This window comes from Lissotriton vulgaris, chromosome 2_1 (assembly GCF_964263255.1).
Source record: "Lissotriton vulgaris chromosome 2_1, aLisVul1.2, whole genome shotgun sequence".
Classification (NCBI taxonomy): Eukaryota; Metazoa; Chordata; class Amphibia; order Caudata; family Salamandridae; genus Lissotriton; species Lissotriton vulgaris.
In genome coordinates, this window is record NC_141687.1 from 1,024,930,985 (window position 1) to 1,024,950,330 (window position 19,346).

General features: G+C 43.5%; 1 protein-coding gene across 1 annotated transcript in view; it reads left to right on the plus strand.

Annotated features, from left to right (window-relative positions):
• Positions 1-19,346, plus strand: part of PLA2R1 (phospholipase A2 receptor 1) — a 1,083,903-nt gene that overhangs the window by 911,182 nt on the left and 153,375 nt on the right. The window contains exons 15-16 of the mRNA XM_086956636.1: positions 4,736-4,800; positions 12,851-12,954. Of these exons, the coding sequence (XP_086812762.1) occupies positions 4,736-4,800; positions 12,851-12,954 (169 nt within the window). The remainder of the gene's footprint in view (positions 1-4,735; positions 4,801-12,850; positions 12,955-19,346) is intronic.

Here is a 19,346-nt window from a genome sequence, read left to right on the forward strand (position 1 = left end):
ATGCCATCCAGGCCCTCCATGATGTTTAAATTCAAGACACCCCACAGAAAGACTAGGCCCATGCACCACTCACTACCCCTGGTGAAAAGGCCACAACAACAGCCCAAAAAAACAAAAATCACAGAAAAATCAGCACAATCTCAAGCCCTCCATGATGTTTAAATTCAAGACACCCCACAGAAAGACTAGGCCCATGCACCACTCACTACCCCTGGTGAAAAGGCCACAACAACAGCCCAAAAAAATGAAAATCACAGAAAAATCAGCACAATCCCAAGCCCTCCATGATGTTTAAATTCAAGACACCCCACAGAAAGACTAGGCCCATGCACCAGTCACTACCCCTGGGCATAAAGGTTGAAAGCTAGGCAAAATGGTTGCAGACCTAAGAACACTGCCTGCATTTAAAATGCCCCCCTGCCTCCCAGCACATGGCCTGCCTGTAGCAGCACTCAAAATGGCCCCCACCCACATGTCCTGTCCCCATGAACATCCCAAAAAATCGAAAAACACTGAAAAATCAGCACAATCCCATGCCATCCATGCCCTCCATGATGTTTAAATTCAAGACACCCCACAGAAAGACTAGGCCCATGTCCAACTCACTACCCCTGGTGAAAAGGCCACAACAACAGCCCAAAAAATCGAAAAACACAGACAAATCAGCACAATCCCATGCCATCCAGGCCCTCCATGATGTTTAAATTCAAGACACCCCACAGAAAGACTAGGCCTATGCACCACTCACTACCCCTGGTGAAAAGGCCACAACAACAGTCCAAAAAAACGAAAATCACAGAAAAATCAGCACAATCCCAAGCCCTCCATGATGTTTAAATTCAAGACACCCCACAGAAAGACTAGGCCCATGCACCACTCACTACCCCTGGGCATAAAGGTTGAAAGCTAGGCAAAATGGTTGCAGACCTAAGAACACTGCCTGCATTCAAAATGGCCCCCTGCCTCCCAGCACATGGCCTGCCTGTAGCAGTACTCAAAATACCCCCCACCCACATGGCCTGTCCCCATGAACACCCCAAAAAATCGAAAAACACAGAAAAATCAGCTTAATCCCATGCCATCCATGCCCTCCATGATGTTTAAATTCAAGACACCCCACAGAAAGACTAGGCCCGTGCACCACTCACTACCCCTGGTGAAAAGGCCGCAACAGCCCAAAAAATCGAAAATCACAGAAAAATCAAAACAATCCCAAGCCATCCAGGCCCTCCATGATGTTTTTATTAAAGAGACCCCACAGAAAGACTCAGTCCACCCACCACTGAGTACCCCTGGGCAAAAGGCTCCAACAACAGCCCAAAAATCGAAAATTCCAAAATTGTAGTTGCAGCAACTGTAATGCCCCAAACAAACTTATTTGTGAAATTTCTAATCCAAAAGTGATCCAAAGAGAGTCAAAAAGGCCTCAAATCCAAATATCCAGCAGCATCCACAAAAAGTAATCCTTCCAGGTGAAGAATCCGAATGAAAGTGACCAGCACATGAAGAAAGCACTGGGAGGAGCCTGCTGGACAGGAACAGGAAGTTGGAGACTGTGGGGCACTTCCTCCCCCCCCCCAAAAATGGACTCCTTGCAAAAAAAAGTGCAGGCAAATGTCAACCTGAGGAATTATTCTGATAAAAATCATCATTTTCAGAAGGTTTATGCTGCTTGTTGGTGGATTTCTTGTGCAGAATTTCAAATTTTTTAATTTCGCGAGTGCGACATTGTTGCTGCTCGCCGCATCTACGTGTTCGCAATTGCGAACTCTTGCGATACGTGCTGTGCAAGGTGGCAAGCCGCGATTACGTAATCGCGGTTGCCAAACTCCCGCGGGATCCCGCAGCAAGATCCAAATGGCGCAGCACTCGCAACATATCGAGAAAAACAACTCAGCAAACGCTGACTGACGGTAAGTGAACGCCGCACGCCGCAAAATTGTATCACCAAGAAAAAAAATCTGCTGCGTGCGAATTTGCGGATTTTGCGGGAAATTCGCGAATCTAGCGGATTGCGAATTTAACGAAAATCCGCAAAATCCGCGAGCGGAATGGATTTTCCGCCCATGCTTATTACACACCACGGGCAGAGTCACGCCGGAACAGCAGCTGCGAACAAGGCGGTCAGCCCGATGGGTGTAGGAGGGGCTCCAACGTTACCGCTGCTGGTTGTAGCTGGGTTAGGGTGCGGATGAACTTGTCAGATTTGTGTTTAGGCCCCTGGAGGTCTGGACCTCTACGAGGCAGAGGCCATCTTCATCACCTGCCGGCCATTGCCCCCTATGTCATAATTTTTGGGGTCCAAAATGAAACAAAGCTGTGACAATCTAAGTGATTAATATGTGCAGTATATATATCGGGCTTTGTGAGTTTAACCATGACGTGGGAAACAATGGCGTCTCCAGATGTCCTGTGTGGACAGTTCCATTGTAAGATAGTATGGGACATTTGTATTTCGTGAATCTAGCCACATGGCAGCCACACACTGCACAGTATCAATGATCATTGTCCACATTTCATCAGTGACACAATATTGGCATTCCACTGTGATGCTACAACAATACTTGGTAGTAGGTCTGGTGAAATGGAAAGCCTCTAGATAACCACACATCCACAGACCCTGGTTTCTATGCCTTGCCCAGCCTGTGACCCTGGATGGAGCCATAATGCAGGTAGCAGTTCTATGTGTAAAACGCATTGCAAAGCAATATAGTGCAACACACTGTAGCGCAGGATGTTCTATGATGCGACAAGGCAGTGAGTGTGCTCTATTATACTTCTATTGAGGTACAGTGGTGGGACAACTGAAGTGGGTGAAGGGATGGTGAGAGACAACAAAATCACGTTCTTGTGCAACACAGATTTGGGTTAAAAGTTAGTTACTGTAGCCACCTAGTCCAACAGCTTCATATTCATGTCACACATGTATTCAAGGAGTTAATAAGGGAGTCTATTAGTGAAGAGGGATGTGATGTGTTGCGTTCACCATATTTCCATGCCTAGTTGAAAATACAGTCTCATTGCGGGGTTGTGCTACTTTCCTAACTTCTACATGTCACCATAATTCTTCCCAGCAATATGTCATTCAGTCATCAACAGGCAGAATATATAACTGGATATCAACGCAAATCAGTCTGTCATATGTTGAACAGGAAAGGCAGCAGACACATGAGAGAAGCATCCCCTGGAGTAGCTGACAGCGTGCACAGTGATGAAATGCCATTAGTTGCTATTGAGATTATGATGTGCTCTGTGCCATGGTGTCTAGAGTGCCTCGTGTGTGCAATCATTGGTACCCTGCACTTAAGGGGAAATGAATGACAGTAAACAAGCAATATGCTACTCATTGCCTGTCCTGCAGTGACTGAGGCAGTGTGATTTACTGCTGCACTGCACATGTGTAAGATGTGAAAAACGAATGCAAGCATCTGGATTGTGTATCATGTGCAATACCAATATTGGCCCCTCTGGTCCCCTCAAATGACCCAATGGCTAGAAAGTGGTACAGAGCCACCAGTTCAACATAGGTTAGGATTTCATGGGTTGTGGCTGTTGGTAAAATGAGCTCCTTTTACCATTCTTCAACTATGTCCTCAACACAACAAGAGGGTTATGGTATTTCACCACCTCTTCCTTAGACAGTCCAAAGAGAGTGATCATCTGCTTATATATCCACTCTTACTCTTGGTTAGTTGCTTCTCAGGATAAGGACCAGTGCAACAAACACATTCTCCAACACTGTGGGAAGAGTGGTTTGTCTATGGTCTACTTTCCTGTGAGACCAGGCTGTGAACAGCTTGCTCTTGGTCTGATGAGGCAGAGCTGGTGATGGTGTGGAACAGGTTTTGTTAATGTGATATGACTTCTGTGTAATTTTATTGCATTTGTTTATTAATTATTTTTCCTAATATTGTGTTCCTTGTGTGTGTGCTGTAACAACGTGTGGGTATGTAATCTATATTTCCATTTACCTTTTAATTTAGTTGTTTCCTTTGTCCTGGTGTTATTCTCTTTCTTCATGACTTGTTGTGTTGTGAGACCTACTTCATATTTGAGCTGGAGATAAGTTAGATGATTTTGCACCTGGTCGCTCTGTAGTTAAGTAAATATTGGAGCAATGTTTGTGAACCGAGCCTGAGTTACAGGCTCAGTTTTTCAGGTGTGGAATACCATTTTCAGGGCCCTCCATGCACCCCTCCTTCAATTTTCTCTAAGTCGCTCCCATTTTGGAGTACATATTCCCCATTTTTTCACTGCCTGGCCACTTCTAAATATCCACCGAGGTATTGGATTAATCAACATTTGGAGCAGGTTAATCCACAAACAAGACAGTCGAGACCTGCAGATATATTACAAAGAAATATGTGAATTGTCATTGGTGAATCCGTATGGTACTACTATTACTTAAAGTTCCAAATGGCTTTGTGTATCCAACTCAACATGCAATTTTTTATGTGTATTTGATTTGTGAACAACTGTATCTAAAATAATGTGTTAGTATGCGACATATCCTGCACTTAGTTCACATAATTTGAAAAGAAAAAAAATGTCTGATTGCGTTGTTTATTAATCGGTCAATTTGTTCTGTCATATACTTTCTATTGTCAGTGGTTTTTTATCAAGCTGAATGTTTTTGGAAAACTGTTTTGAGAATGAATGGTAGGAGCAGTATTTGTTGTAGTGTAAAGAATTGTTTCTCTTCTATACTCCTTATTATACATGTATGTATCTTTAGCTTTCAAAAGGCAGGATCAACTGGTGGATTGGATTATTGGCTGAAAACCCTGGGGATCAATTCCGGTGAGTTATGAAAAAGTTGTTTTTGTGGATTACTAGACCCTTTGTAGCTATTTACTACTAATGTGAGTTTGTGCTTGACTGCTAATATGTATTTGTTCATTATACTGGTTAACTAGTGAAAACTTAATTTTGCACCTCTTAGTTGTTTTTGAAAAAAGTGCCAGTGTGAGTTACCCGCAATGTGTTGGGTGGCGCGCAGAAACTTGATTACTCTTGTGAGCACAAATAGGATATCATGATCAGAACTCATGGAAAGTGGAAGATAAGCACACACCTTGTTCAAAATAAGTATATCTTCTGTGGTAATAAAATACATTCGTACACCAAAAATGCAATGCTTAATTACTTGTGATACCTGGCACAATAGTTGTGGCAAAGTGTTGACTGGATAATAAGCCTTAATGAGTTTGGATATTTATGCGTCACTATGATTTATTTATTTATTCATTTGTGGTTTTATATATTTCCAACCAGACCCTGTTAGGCAGCAGCGCACCTTAAGGAAGTAGAAGTAAACAGTAATGTTAAGGTTTAGCTAACTTAATTAGCCATTGCCTGACCTTAAGATGGCGACCGTGTGACATTATTACCTCAAGGGGACCCCCATTTCAGGCACTAATCATGCCTGACCGTTGGACTCTGCTCAGAGGCGGCCCGGAGTGCTTCATTTCCACATTCCATCCCACACCGTCTTAATTCCAACTTACGCTTGGAGTCTCTTACTGCCCTGTATCCATTTCTGCCCCGGGTAACAAAGTCCTTCCTCTGAACTGTAAATAGATGAGTCCCGTGGGCCCCATATCAGGTCAGCACAATGGGACCGGGACACTGCTGCCGTAACTGCCTAGGATCGGTGTGATCATGATCATGGCCAATTAAACAAAAGAGAGGGGGGGGACCAAGGAGCCAACAAAGGTCCAGTGTCCATGCTCCTAAAACAAATCTGTTCACAATAAGAGGACACAGTTCCTATACCAGGGTACAGAAGTTACCCACGTATCTGAGTGCAAATAGTCACCCATGCATTAAAAACAGGGAAGAATGGGGGAAAGTAATCCTAGGTAAAAAGTACCCTAATGGGAAAAGGAAAGACATTATACATCCTCTGCTGCCCTCACACACCCCAGAGGATGTCATGCTTCATCATCGGGCAATTTTGCTCCTCGTAGGGCCGGCGCTGCAATTCCCTACGGGTCCCCGAAGGGTCACTTTGTCGGAGATCTTTTAGAGGATTAACCGGATGTTGCATGCGGGTGTGTGGGGAAGGGTAAGGGAGGGTAAATCAATTACGTGCGAACATGATAGTGTAATAAAATCAAGGGTATGGAAGCAGCGACAAGATTGTCTAGGTAACCCTTGGCAGTTAAAAGTACTGCTTAAAAATGACTGACCCCACAAGGTCCACTATGCCTGGGTGTCACTAGTCGAGGTCAACATGTTTCACGCCCGTAGGTCATTGGCGCTTCGTCAGGACCAAAAAAAAAAGTGAACCAAACCTCATGGGTTGGATAGCGCATTTAAGTGCTGGTGTCCACATCACTGCACTGGTTATATTTCAAACCTATCTACATGGTTGTTTCAAAATGCAGCATTATCCCAATATTTTAAACAGTTTATTTACAGAAGTAATTTTATGAATTCCATGCACAGTTTCACTCCACGTTGTACAATTTGTCCACCAAACTCCCCACCATGCCAGGTCCAGCCCATCTTAGCCCCGACCTCATTCCTGAATCACCCTGCCTACACTCCCTAAATGTCATCTGTGAGGCCGCTGGTGATAAACCAGACTGTGCCTTTCGGCTCCCGTGTAAGATATAAGCATGTGTTATTATTGCATGCTTATGTTCTCTTATTGCTTTTGGTGATGTTTTTCACATATGACTGCCTCCGGAATAATACTTCGTCTGTACAGCTCCTACGATGGCGCCGAGAAGTATGCTTCCATCTCATTCCAGTAGTGTTGTATCCACAGCAGCAAGGCATCATCCACAGGCACAGTAGCGTGGGTACAGCGGCGCCGTTTCACTACAAGCCCTGCTGGAATGCTGGCAAACAAAATGATGGATTTAACCCAAATCTGTGACTGCGGTGAATGTTTGAATAATTCAGCATTCTGTCCATTATCTTTTTGCATTTTTCACCCTAAGTGGGAAGGGTGTGCCTGGAAGTGGGTCCTGTGCCCACTACACCACCAGCTTCAAGCTAGCCTGGCTGCTGAGGAGTGTCAACCCCAAACCGGTTCCAGGATCCTTGTTTCTGGTCCAGGGAGGACCTGGCCTGGCAGTTCGGGCTGAACTGTCCCTATGGGGCGCAGGGTCGTGACTGATTTGGATATGGCTAGGTTTAAACTGGAATGGCGTGGCATGCAAAGAAATGATGGATTTAACCAATATCTGTAACTGGGGTTGAATGTTTGATTAATTCAGCATTCCGTCCGCCATCTGTTCCTTTTGTATTTGTTGCCCTAAGTGGGAAGGGTATGCCCAGACGTGGGTCCTGTGATCGCTATGCCACCAAATTCAAGCTAGCCTGGCTGATGAGGGGTGTTACCCCGAAATCAGTCCCAGGATTCTTGTTTCTGGTCCAGGGAGGACCTCGCCTGGCCTGGAAGTTTGGGCTGGATTGATTTGAATATGGCTGGGTCTAAACTGAAATGGTGTGGCGTGCAAAAAAATTATGGATTTAACCCAGATCTGTGACTGGGGGGGTGAATGTTTGATTAATTCAGTATTCCGTCCATCATCTGTTCTTTTTGCATTTGTCACCCTAAATGGGAAGGATATGCCCAGACATGGGTCTCGTGCTCGCTGCACCACCAGATTCAAGCTAGCCTGGATGATGAGGGGTGTTACCCCAAAACCGGTCCCAGGATGCTAGTTCGGGCTGGACTGATCCCATGGGGCAAAAAGTCAAGACTGATTTGCATATGGCTGGGTCTAAACTGGAATGGCGTGGTATGCAGAAAAACTATGGATTTAACCTAGCTCTGTGACTGGGGGTGAATGTTTGATTAATTCAGCATTCCGTCCATCATCTGTTCTTTTTTGTGGGTATGCAAAGCCCAGGCATGCGAGCTGCGATTGCCTCATGGGGCGGTACCAATGCCGGTGTTTATGTCTGTGGTTACACATAGGAATAATGGCACATCAGCAGAGGGCACTTGGGTGCTGCATCTGCCTGTGGAACACTTACCAACTGGACATGCAATGCTGAAAGACATTAACATTGACAAAGCCAATAGCTCTTGCATTGCCAAGCCCTATTGGATTTGCCAATGCTTGTTTTTGAATGTCTACTGCTTACTTTCACAGCTTTTTGTAACAAAGGCCTGGTCTATTTGAGGAACTGAATTCAGGCCTACCTTCCTTCCCTTTCCCTTTGATCTTCTAATCAGCTGCTGCTGGTGGTCTCTTCTATATGCCATGCCCATCTAGAAGACCCTTCTTTCTCTTTCCTGGCCCTTAACTTAGTAACACTGTCCCATTCAATATTCGTGATTCACCTAATGAATATCATTTAAAAAAAGCTCCTAAAAACATGGCCGTTGCAGTCAGCCTGGCAATCTTCTTACTTCCTTCACTCTTGTACTAAACTAATACCGCTGGGATATCTATCAGACAGCTATACTCTTTACAAATGGCATATTTATTAATTCATTCATTCATTTAACATTTGCTCATTGTAGAGATTTCCTAGTTCCACCATACGTTTTCAGTACATGAATGTACATTTGGAGGTCATAATTGGAAGTGACGTTTGAAAAGTAGGCATTTAAGTTGCCCTTAAAGTTGTAGACTTTCTGAAGGATGGATTACTCAGGTAAATAGTGTTTGCACTACAGAGGTATTGAAAGCCTAACATGGTCTAATTTGAAATCCTATATTGGGAGAAGCCTTTTTGTTCCATAGAGAAGCCTTATATAGGTCCTGATTACGACTATGGTAGTCCAAAGGACCTCCATCCTCATGATGGATGTCCGATCACCGCCGTACTGCGGCACCATGCAGTCCATTCTGAGTGTGACAGTCAGATTGCCACGAGACTGCCGCCTCCACCGGGATCCAGAATCCCATTTCATGATGGTGGTGGTATGAAGCAGGAATATGCTGGCGATGCCAGGGTATGCATGCGGGGGGCACATATAGTGCCCTCCTGAATTTGAACCCCCAGTTCCTGCTCATTGTGCAGGAAGGTGCAGTTGTCGCGCTGGGAGTGCCGGTCTGCATGCTAGACTCTTCTATGAGCCTGACAGACAGCTGCTGTCAGACCGCCACAGCACTGCCCGTCAGACCAGGATTTAACTCCTAATCTGGCGGGCAGCAGCACCGTGGCTTTGGCGGTCCTACAGTGGACTGCACATTGCACCATCCGCTGTAGGACCTCCAAATTTGTAAACAGGCCCTTATTAGTGTGCTTGTCCTGCAAAAGGGTTTATGAAGACATATTGGTTTAGATTGTTGTCTAAAGTGGAGCCTGGGGATTTAAAACATTCACTGATGGATACTCTACAATCCAGCAGATTTAATTACTAAAGCCAAAACTGTAGGTAATAAATAGTGAGGGGGTAATCAGAAGTAACACGTGTGGTGTGGCTTTAATTTAAGATGTCAAACTGCCGTCAAGGACTCAAGGTACCTGAGGCTCTGAACAATAAGACATTTGATTTCCTGCCAGGGAGGAAAAAGCTGTGAGTTCCGTAGCGAAGACAGGAGATGTTGGAGGAACTCGGAAAGAAGCTAGTTGATGCATTAAAGTGATGCAGCTTTTGAGCACATCCAGACGAAGAGGAGAGGTGTTATAAAAAAACACTGGGCATCTTTCTTTGGTGAGAACCATTTCTCACATAAGATGTTCCTCTAAGTTGTTTAGAAAGGGTTGCATGAATGACTGTGTCACCACTGCTTACAGGACAAAAAGGATGTAAACAAATATACGAAAAGTACTGACCCTACTCTTCATGGCAACAGTACATCATGAACTGCCAGACGAGCCGCTTCCAGACGATCACACAACCAACCCCATTGATGATGCCCAAATAGGCTGAAACAGGTGAGTTCTTGCTTGTGTACCTGTTCAAAGAGTCCCTGACCTGGCAGTGTGGTCTGAATCGTTTCCATTGGAGCACAACCAAGCATGATGTACATAAGGGTGTTTTTTCTCTGATGTGGAATGGTAGGCACTTTTGTTTGTACAGAAGGGACTTGGGCTTTTTATGTGTTTTTATCCGGAACTGTATATTTTATAACATTTTTTATTAATCTCTTGTATTAATAATGTTGTTATGTAAATGCACGTTGTAAGCTGTAAAGCGAGCTGTCTTTTTTTCTTGTGCTTTTATGGATTTATGTGTAAATCCGAATAAAGTTTACGACTGACTGGCATGGTAGGCAAAAAAAAGATGGACTGAAATGCAGCCCGAGTAACTATCAGTGACTGACATTAGTTCTAGCACTCCACTCATCACTGTTCTTATACTTTTTGTTTTCACAACAAGAATGAAGAGGCATTGTGGAAAGCATTACTTGACTCTTTGTAGCATAGATGTCTCAGTGCTACAGGCAGATCCAAAGCCCATGTATTTAAACTATTTAGGAAATGGATCGCAGAGTGGATCTAAACATAAATAAACACATTAGGAGACCAGAGAGAAAGAAAAAAATATTTTTGGGAAAAAATATATATTTTTATTATTTTTAGTTAGATAGTAAAAAATCGTATATTTTCACAATGTTATAAATAAGAATGAATGACATACAATGTATTAGTTATACTAAGGATACATCTATAATCTCGTATGGGGCCTATGCATGATACTTCCAATACTTCTGTAGCTGTTTAAGAGGCTAATCAGTCACACAATTCCATACACACATGGCCTAGGTTTATTTAACACTAGCAGCCCGTCCCGACGTTGTCCGGACATACACACGCCCACAACGGAGTCCTGTGAATACTTGTTTTGTAGCATTTCCGCGCCCCCTTTTTACCGAATGCCTGTTGAATGCCGCGCCGATTGCTGTATGGCCACACCCCCACATGCCCACAACAGAGCCCTGTAAACGCTTGCTTACCTGATTTCCGCCCCCAGCACAACGCACACGCTTATTTTACCTCATTTCCGCCCCCAGATACTGTATGGCCACGCCCCCACATGCCCACAATGGAGCCCTGTAAACGCTTGTTTTACCTGATTTCCGCCCCCAGATTTCTGCCCCCAGCACAACGCACATGCTTGTTTTACCTAATTTCCGCCCCTAGATTTCCGCCCCAGGACAACGTACACGGCCACAAGAAAGTATTAACACGTAGCGTTGGCCACGCCCCCACAAGCCCACAACGGAGCCCTGTAAACACTTGTTTTACCTGATTTCCGCCCCCAGCACAACGCAAACGGCCACAAGGAAGTACTAACACATAGCGAATGCCGCGCCCATCGCTTTATTGCCGCGCCCATCGCTTTATGGCCACGCCCCCAGCACAATGCACACGCACACGCCCCCAGCAGAACACCCCGAGCAGAACGCCCACGCCCACAAGGGACTACTTTGCCCCTAAGGTTCTTTTACCCTTCGAATGTATATGGTGGCCAGCTGTATAGCCTATGTCCATCTGCTGCAGCTGTCCTTTCCAATGCTGTATTGGGTATTGTGATTGGTGCTGTGGTTCCTGAGATTACCCGCCTCAAAGGTTTGGGCTCTCTCTTTATAATATTAGTATAGATAGATATATTAAAACATAATGTTGTTGATATAGAACCTGAATGTTAGTGCCAACAATAGATGGCCTTTAGCAACAGAACATATTAAATGTATCCCAAGTGAAATGAACAGACATGGTCCTGGTATCATAATTCATGAATTATGATAGCCATGACTATCTAACTAAAAATATATATTTTATTAACAATATTTTTTTCTTTCTTTCTGGTCTCCTAATGTGTTTATGTTTAGGTCCACTCTGTGATCCATTTCCTAAATAGTTTATTCACATATAGTTATTCTCCCTGATTTACGAATTTAATTCAGGGGTACCCCTTTCTGTTACATATACAGACCCAAAGCCCATGTTCACCTCATTGAAAAGATTATGGGCATGTGTGATACAGCTACATAGTTTGGTTACTGCATTAGAGGACGAAGTCTCTTGGGAAGATATTATTTGAGGAAGAACTCAATTTGACTGCTATGAATTCCTTCAATTGATCTAGGACAGGTCTATCTTTTCATGTGCAGAGTTTTCCACCTCAAGTGCGGAGTCTCCACGGTCATAAATTTACTATTAGCTCGAAGTTTGTGAATAACAAAAAAATTGTAATCTTACACAAAAGTGTAAGTTTACTTTTGTAGATCATGACCTTTGTTTTTTAAGCTGTAGAGTATCCCTACAAAGCATTTATAGTCTGTAGAGATGCCAACATTCTACTAAATATGATGGTTCATCATCTACTGTAGGATCACCTCTTAATTGCAGAGGTATACATGTTTTGTGTCAGCTCCTGGCCCTCCCAGAGTTTCAGAGCATGGGTAAAATAATTGAGGGCACATCAGCTTTTTCCATTGCTGCTAGTTCTGCCTGGAAAAACGTATTTTTTTAAATTAATAGGACTGGTTTAGAAGTAAGGACTGGGAAATCAAAAAGCAAAACTGGGTTTTAACTAGGTTGATCTGAACAGTAAAGACCTTGGAGAGGGGCTGGTGGGTAATAGGTCGAAGGGTCGATAACTAATAAATGGGTTGAATTTACGGTAACATGACCTGATACAGTTTATTGCAACTCACAGTAAGGACAAGATGCTCCTTCCCAATAGATTTTTCTGGGGATTCTAAAAATAGCTAATTGGTTGTGGTAGTTGGTCATTCGAGATCACCAAAGTCTCGTACTCAAATTCTTTAACGAGGACCAGGTTCGCTTGTCTGAAGATTGGGTTTCAGCTTCTGGTACTGCTCATTCAGTCTGGTGCACTGGAATACATTTTTAAACTATTAAGTATTAAGAGAGAAAATGTATATTTATGTTAAAAAAAACACCTTTTCTCGTTGTATCACAGTTGGGAAGACAGGCTACCTCTTATATACCAGAACTGGGATTCTGAAAGGAATAGAACGGTGCCTGTGAACAATACAAGATGTGGCTATATCTCAAAGGAAACAGGTAAGTCAAATCATGCCAATCAGATCTAATAGATTGTTATTGAATATGTTAACTTAAATATGTTGAAAGTTAATTAAACCCATATCAATAATAAAATCATCCCCAATTTACAGGCCTCAATAATGAGAAGGCCAGTCACAACCACCACATATGTATCAGCTATAGAACATTATATTAATTTCAACAAAAATGCATTAAACTCAGTGTAGGAAGAAATTGCAGGAGTTGGGCAATACTACCTGGAGATTAGCTGTATGTGTCAAAGGCATTTCAAGAGGAGTATCACGCTTTTAGGGGCACTGCATTCACTGCACTTACATGGATAGAATGCCCTTTTTGGAAGAGGCAGGTCAGCTAGGGCCAATCATTGTTCTAATTGGGGCACAAAGCATGTTATTGATTACTATTTTTTATGCATTATACATATTTTAGATCCATTGTAATTTTTAGGTCGAGCATTCAAAACCTCTTGTATATACCTATTTACTTTAGTATATACGTATATGTGTATGTACTGTGTGGACTCTGGAGATCAGCTCTAGGATTTGTCTGCTTTCGCTTAGGTACTTTTTTCTGTTTAACTGCCTCTTTTTTACTGTCCTGATAGAAAACAACCACTAGAGGTCAGTAAAATACCAGAACTGCTTTCTCGTTAGAGACTTTCTTTTTTATCTTTTTCTGGCAACTGCCTCTATTTAACTTTCTTGATAGAAAACGACCAGCAGAGGTCAGTAAAATACCATAATCACTTTAGCATTCTCTAGATTCCAGTCCATAGAAATTGTGTTCCACGAGCACCTGTAGACAATAATATTTTTTTCAAATCTTGTATTTTCAGTGACATGACCACCAAAGGCGCTGATTAGATATTAAAAACAAATCTTTGGACTGCTAAAAGGCAATATTTCTCCATGTGTTCCCAAACCTGGTGTGTCATGCAGTTTGATGCTTAATTTCCCTCCATGTTAAAGAACAGTAGATGTTTGATCACCCAGGCTAATGTGCTGCATAGCTACATACATATAAGGTCCCACAGGCGAGACCATTGCATTGCACATGCTTGTTGTTTTCATTGATACTTGTATAGGTGATGCCCACCATGCACAAATGATAAAAAAATTCAGGCATATGCTTAAGATTTTGAGACACCACAAATGTTAGAGCACATGGCCAAGGTTAGAAGCAATAATAAATTGAAATGTTCTATAGTGGTCTATAAATTAAACAGATGTGATGGAAGTTTGGTATGGTGAGGGTATGCCTAAAACTTGCTTTACTCCTCACATCATAGTGATCTGCAACCCGTTCGCCAGATGGAACAAGGTTATCTGGATCTCTTTCCTTACTACCATAGAGTTCCCTTCTCGCCTAAAAGAGGTTCAGTTGGCAGGTTAAACTCTAATTGGTTAAATTCTAACTGTGTATCTTTAAGGAAAAACACTTGCTCCTGGCCGTAGAATAAGCAGCTAACATGTTAAGACAGCTCAATATAAATACTTAAAAGCAGCGTATGGTAAGGCCCTTAAAGCGGGCAAAACTATTTGTGCACGTATATTTATTTATTTATTTATTTAAGCTTGTACCGCGCACAGCTACCCACAATGGGTTTCCCGGCGCCAGGGATAGACTGTAGAAGAAAAGAGAATGTCACCTTGACTTAAGGCCTCTGCCGACTATTGGTCACGCTTAGTAAAGAGCAGGGTCTTCAAAGCCTTACGGAAGCGGAGTAAGTTGGTCTCAGATTTTAATGCCAATGGGAGGGAGTTCCAGTATTTAGGACCAAGAGTGGAAAAGGAGCGGCCTCCCATTTTTGCCAGCTTCCATCTTGGTACTGTGAAATTGCCAATGTCCGATGACCTTAATGAACGCAGGGGTCTATAGGGTTTTACCAGCCCCTGAACATATACTGGGGCGCTACCCTGCTTAGCCTTGAACATATAGCAGAGTGCCTTGAATTTAACGCGTTCTGGGATGCTCAACCAATGGAGGTCACGCAAAGCGGCAGTGGCTGAGGTGCGTCTGGGGACATTCTTTAGCAGGCGCGCGGCCGCATTTTGCACCACCTGCAGCACATGTATAGTAGCTTTATCTGCGCCCAAATAGAGAATGTTGCCATAGTCCAGGCGTGATGTTACAAGTGCCTGGACTACAGTTCTGCGAGAGGAGAGGGGGAGCATCCACAAAATCTTGTGAAGCCATCGCAAGGTTGAAAAGCAGATGGCTGAGACCTTAGTAGCCTGTTGTCTCATAGTTAGCCTGTCGTCAATAATGACGCCCAGGTTGCGAACTGCAGTAGATGGTGTAGGCGCATTTCCCAGTTCGATGGGCCAATGGCGAGGACCCCAAAGATGTTTGTTCTGTCCCAGAATGACCACCTCGGTCTTCTCCCCATTCAGCTTGAGACAATTTCTCCGCATCCAGTCGGCCACAAGAGTGAGGCCCGACTTGAGTGCGGAGATGTTGTTTACGTCTCTCCCTGACAAGGAGAAGACAATCTGGGTGTCATCTGCGTAGGAAAACAGGGTTAGCCCAGCTTGTTCGACTATGGTTGCCAAGGGTTTAACATAAATATTAAATAATAAAGGGCTAAGAATTGAGCCCTGGGGGACGCCGCGGGTGGAAGGACAAATGGCGGAGGCAGCTTTAGAAGAAAACACTTGGAAGCTTCGGTCACTAAGGAAAGACGCCAGCCAGGCCAAGGCCTGGCCTGCCACACCTAGAGATTTCAGAGAGTCAATGAGGATGGAATGTGACACGGTGTCGAAAGCTGCGCTCAAATCCAGCAGGATGAGCGCCATGGTGTTTCCCTGATCGACACCGTATAGAATGGCAACAAATCACTAACACCATGTCCAAAACCAGGGAATTTTGGGTTCTGGCTCTTCGCGATTGTGCTAAATTCTATACAGAACTAGAGCTGCTTATCCTTGACTTTTAATGGTATGGACAGGCTAGAAAGTTATATAGTAGCGGTCTTTAGGTAGTAACATCTGGTTAGTGCATGTCAGGCTATTTACTGAACTGCAACCTGAGAACTTGGATCACCCTACACTTGGGTGCAGTGTTAATGTGATACATGATTTAATACAAAAGGCAAAATATTGTGTGCAATTGGCCCGACTCCAGTTCCGATAGCCTTAGTACTACTTACCCTTACTCTTTGAGGAAGTTTATTACCACAACTATTTGTAGAAGTTACAAAATCAAAACTTCTTCCTCTGTTGCTAAAAAGGCAGTCACCTCGTGCCTCTCCACAGTCAAAGAACCACCAGAAAATTACTGATTGCTTGCATTGGCCGACTGTGAAGAGAAGTTATAAGCAAAACTGGCATGAAAATATCTTACCGCTTGGATTGTGCTCACACTTTATGCTTTGTTGAACCATTAGGCTTCCACTGTAGTACAGCTTGCGCAGAAAATGCTGAGTATTCATTATACTTTACAATGCCATGTGATCAGTTACTCCTTACCTCTTGAAAAAGTTAAAGGAGGCAAATTGTGTAGTAAACTTTCCAACGTTGGCATTGAGGCCAGTTTCTTAGAACTACTGCAGACATTGCATTGGGGTCGTTTGCTCAGGGTGTCATGGTGTACCAGGATAGAGCAGCATCAAAATGTAACGGTTTATACAGAAGAAGATGGCTTAAACAGGGTGGTCTTGTCATCAGCAGTGCTTAATTTATGCCGGTGGTTTCCGGTACTCCGCACCGGCACCTAATTGCCAGCACCGGAGCTTATGACGGTCTGTCACATGGTGGTACCGTCTGGCTAATTTAAGTATTAGCACAGCAACAGCCATGCGTGATGGTTATTAGCTGTGTTTGTACTGTCATTCCAAAACAATAGAGGAAGCGTAGAGGTACTGATAGAATCACCCTCCTGGCAAAATTGAATAAAGAAAGAGATTCTATCAACGGGGGTGGTGATTATTTTTAGATTTTTATTTACTGTGTCTAGTGAGATACTAGGCTCTCTCTTAGATTTGGAGAGATGATAGCACTATGTGCTTTTTTGAATACCCCTCACACACTAAAAAGTCCTTTAGTGTCATGCTTCATCATGGGGGTCTTCCCGTCCCTCTACTGGGCGGGGCGTGCTGTGAACTACGAGCTACGCAGGAGCACTTAGTTTTTGTGACAGAAGGCTATGTGTCAGTGCAGGAGGTATCAGTGAAGTGTAGGGACCTAATACGTGAGTGTGAAGAAGAATAATAAAAAAGGTTAAAAATTCCCTGGCTAGTAGAAAAAATATATGTTATTCGCTTCTCTAGCTGGGAACATTAAGAAGGGGGTTTTGAGGTAGAGCAATAGCTTGCTACCAGGTCGACATGTTTCATAAGCAGTCCCCTTCTGCTTACTCATCAGGACCATCTAATGGTCCCTACTACACAATGCTCGGTTCTAAAATAGTAAGCCTAAAGTCCTACAAACAAGCAACAAAAATAGGCTGCCTATTTGAGCTTCAGGGCATGAGCTGGCCCTAGTGAAGCGTGGTAGAATTACCAGTATTGTCAAAAATGTTGACCTATTGCGGTCTCTGTGAAGAAGGTGGGAAAAAAGAGAGAAAGTAAAACATAAATATGTAGTTTTACATTGGTCTCGTGTAACACAAACATTACGAAGCGCCACAATCATAATGGGTTTCGTTGGAATGGTTGATCCATCAGCCATTCCAACGAGTCAATTTCCACTCGTTCACTTGTTCATGAAGCGCGTTATATATGCTTCACTAGCGAAACGCCACCCATTATGATTGTGGCGCTTCGTAATGTTTGTGCTACACAAGACCAATGTGAAACGACATATATATGTTTTACTTTCTCTCTTTTTTCCCACCTTCTTTACAGAGACCGCAAAAGGTCAACATTTTTGACAATACTGGTAATTCTACCACGCTTCACTAGGGCCAGCTCATGCCCTGAAGCTCAAATAGGCAGCCTATTTTTGCTGCTTGTTTGTAGGACTTTAGGCTTACTATTTTAGAACCGAGCATTGTGTAGTAGGGACCATTAGATGGTCCTGATGAGTAAGCAGAAGGGGACTGCTTATGAAACATGTCGACCTGGTAGCAAGCTATTGCTCTACCTCAAAACCCCCTTCTTAATGTTCCCAGCTAGAGAAGCGAATAACATATATTTTTTCTACTAGCCAGGGAATTTTTAACCTTTTTTATTCTTCTTCTTCATACTCACGTATTAGGTCCCTACACTTCACTGACACCTCCTGCACTGACACATAGCCTTCTGTCACAAAAACTAAGTGCTCCCGCGTAGCTCGTAAGTCACAGCACGCCCTGCCCCGTAGAGGGACGGGAAGACCCCCATGATGAAGCATGACACTAAAGGACTTTTTAGTGTGTGAGGGGTATTCAAAAAAGCACATAGTGCTCTCATCTTTCCAAATCTAAGAGAGAGCCTAGTATCTCACTAGACACAGTAAATAAAAATCTAAAAATAATCACCACCCCCGTTGATAGAATCTCTTTGGTTGTACTGTCATTGCCAGCTGTCAGGGGCAAAGTGTGGTGCAAGCTGCAATGGCCTCCCGACGAGAGCCCCGGCACTTATTGGTTTACAAATTAAGCACTGGTCATCAGTTCTGTTCAACCTTTATTTAGCTCATGTGAGAGTACTCTCCGGGTTTGCAGACGTTGTACTCCAAGGACTGGCAGTTACTCATTGAGGCTGATGCTGTATGCCGATTGGATTATAACCATCACCAGCGAGGAGGGTGAGAAGTGTCACAGCTCTCTCCACTTCGCAACAATATCTGACAATCAACAAGAGACAGCCAACTGTCTATTGTCCTGATAAGTGGGTACTCCTAAATCGTTATAGAAGAACCCTCGCCCACTAATGACCGTAATTGGCATGCTTCATCATAGGGTTCCCATCCAAGATCCCTAATGCATCTGGGTGTGCTGCAACGCCTGCCTTACAGCAGAGCTGGTTGTTCCTTATCAGGGACCAGAGGTATTAAAAGTACAGTAAGATGGCCTTGCCTGAGAGAGCGATTATTAATAATTGCAACCTTAAGTAAGGTTAGAAAGCACAAGGTTAGAAGTAAAGAGCTTAGAGGATACCAACGAACTCTGCAGATGGCTCAACACCTTGACGAATGTGTGACTACAGGATCCGCCCTCATCTAAGGTTCTATGATGCAATGGACAACATAACCTAGAATTAACCTGCAGGACACCATCCCGTGGTGAGCATAACAGGGACCGTAAGTTACAGCACTATCTCATGAGTTTACAATTTATTGTACGCAAGTGTATACTACTACATGGTAAACACCTGTTATACTTAATATAGGGATCTTTCTGTCCTGAGGAAAGCCATTTTACCCTGAGTGGCATCTAATAATATGGCTGAAATATTGTAGACCAAGACG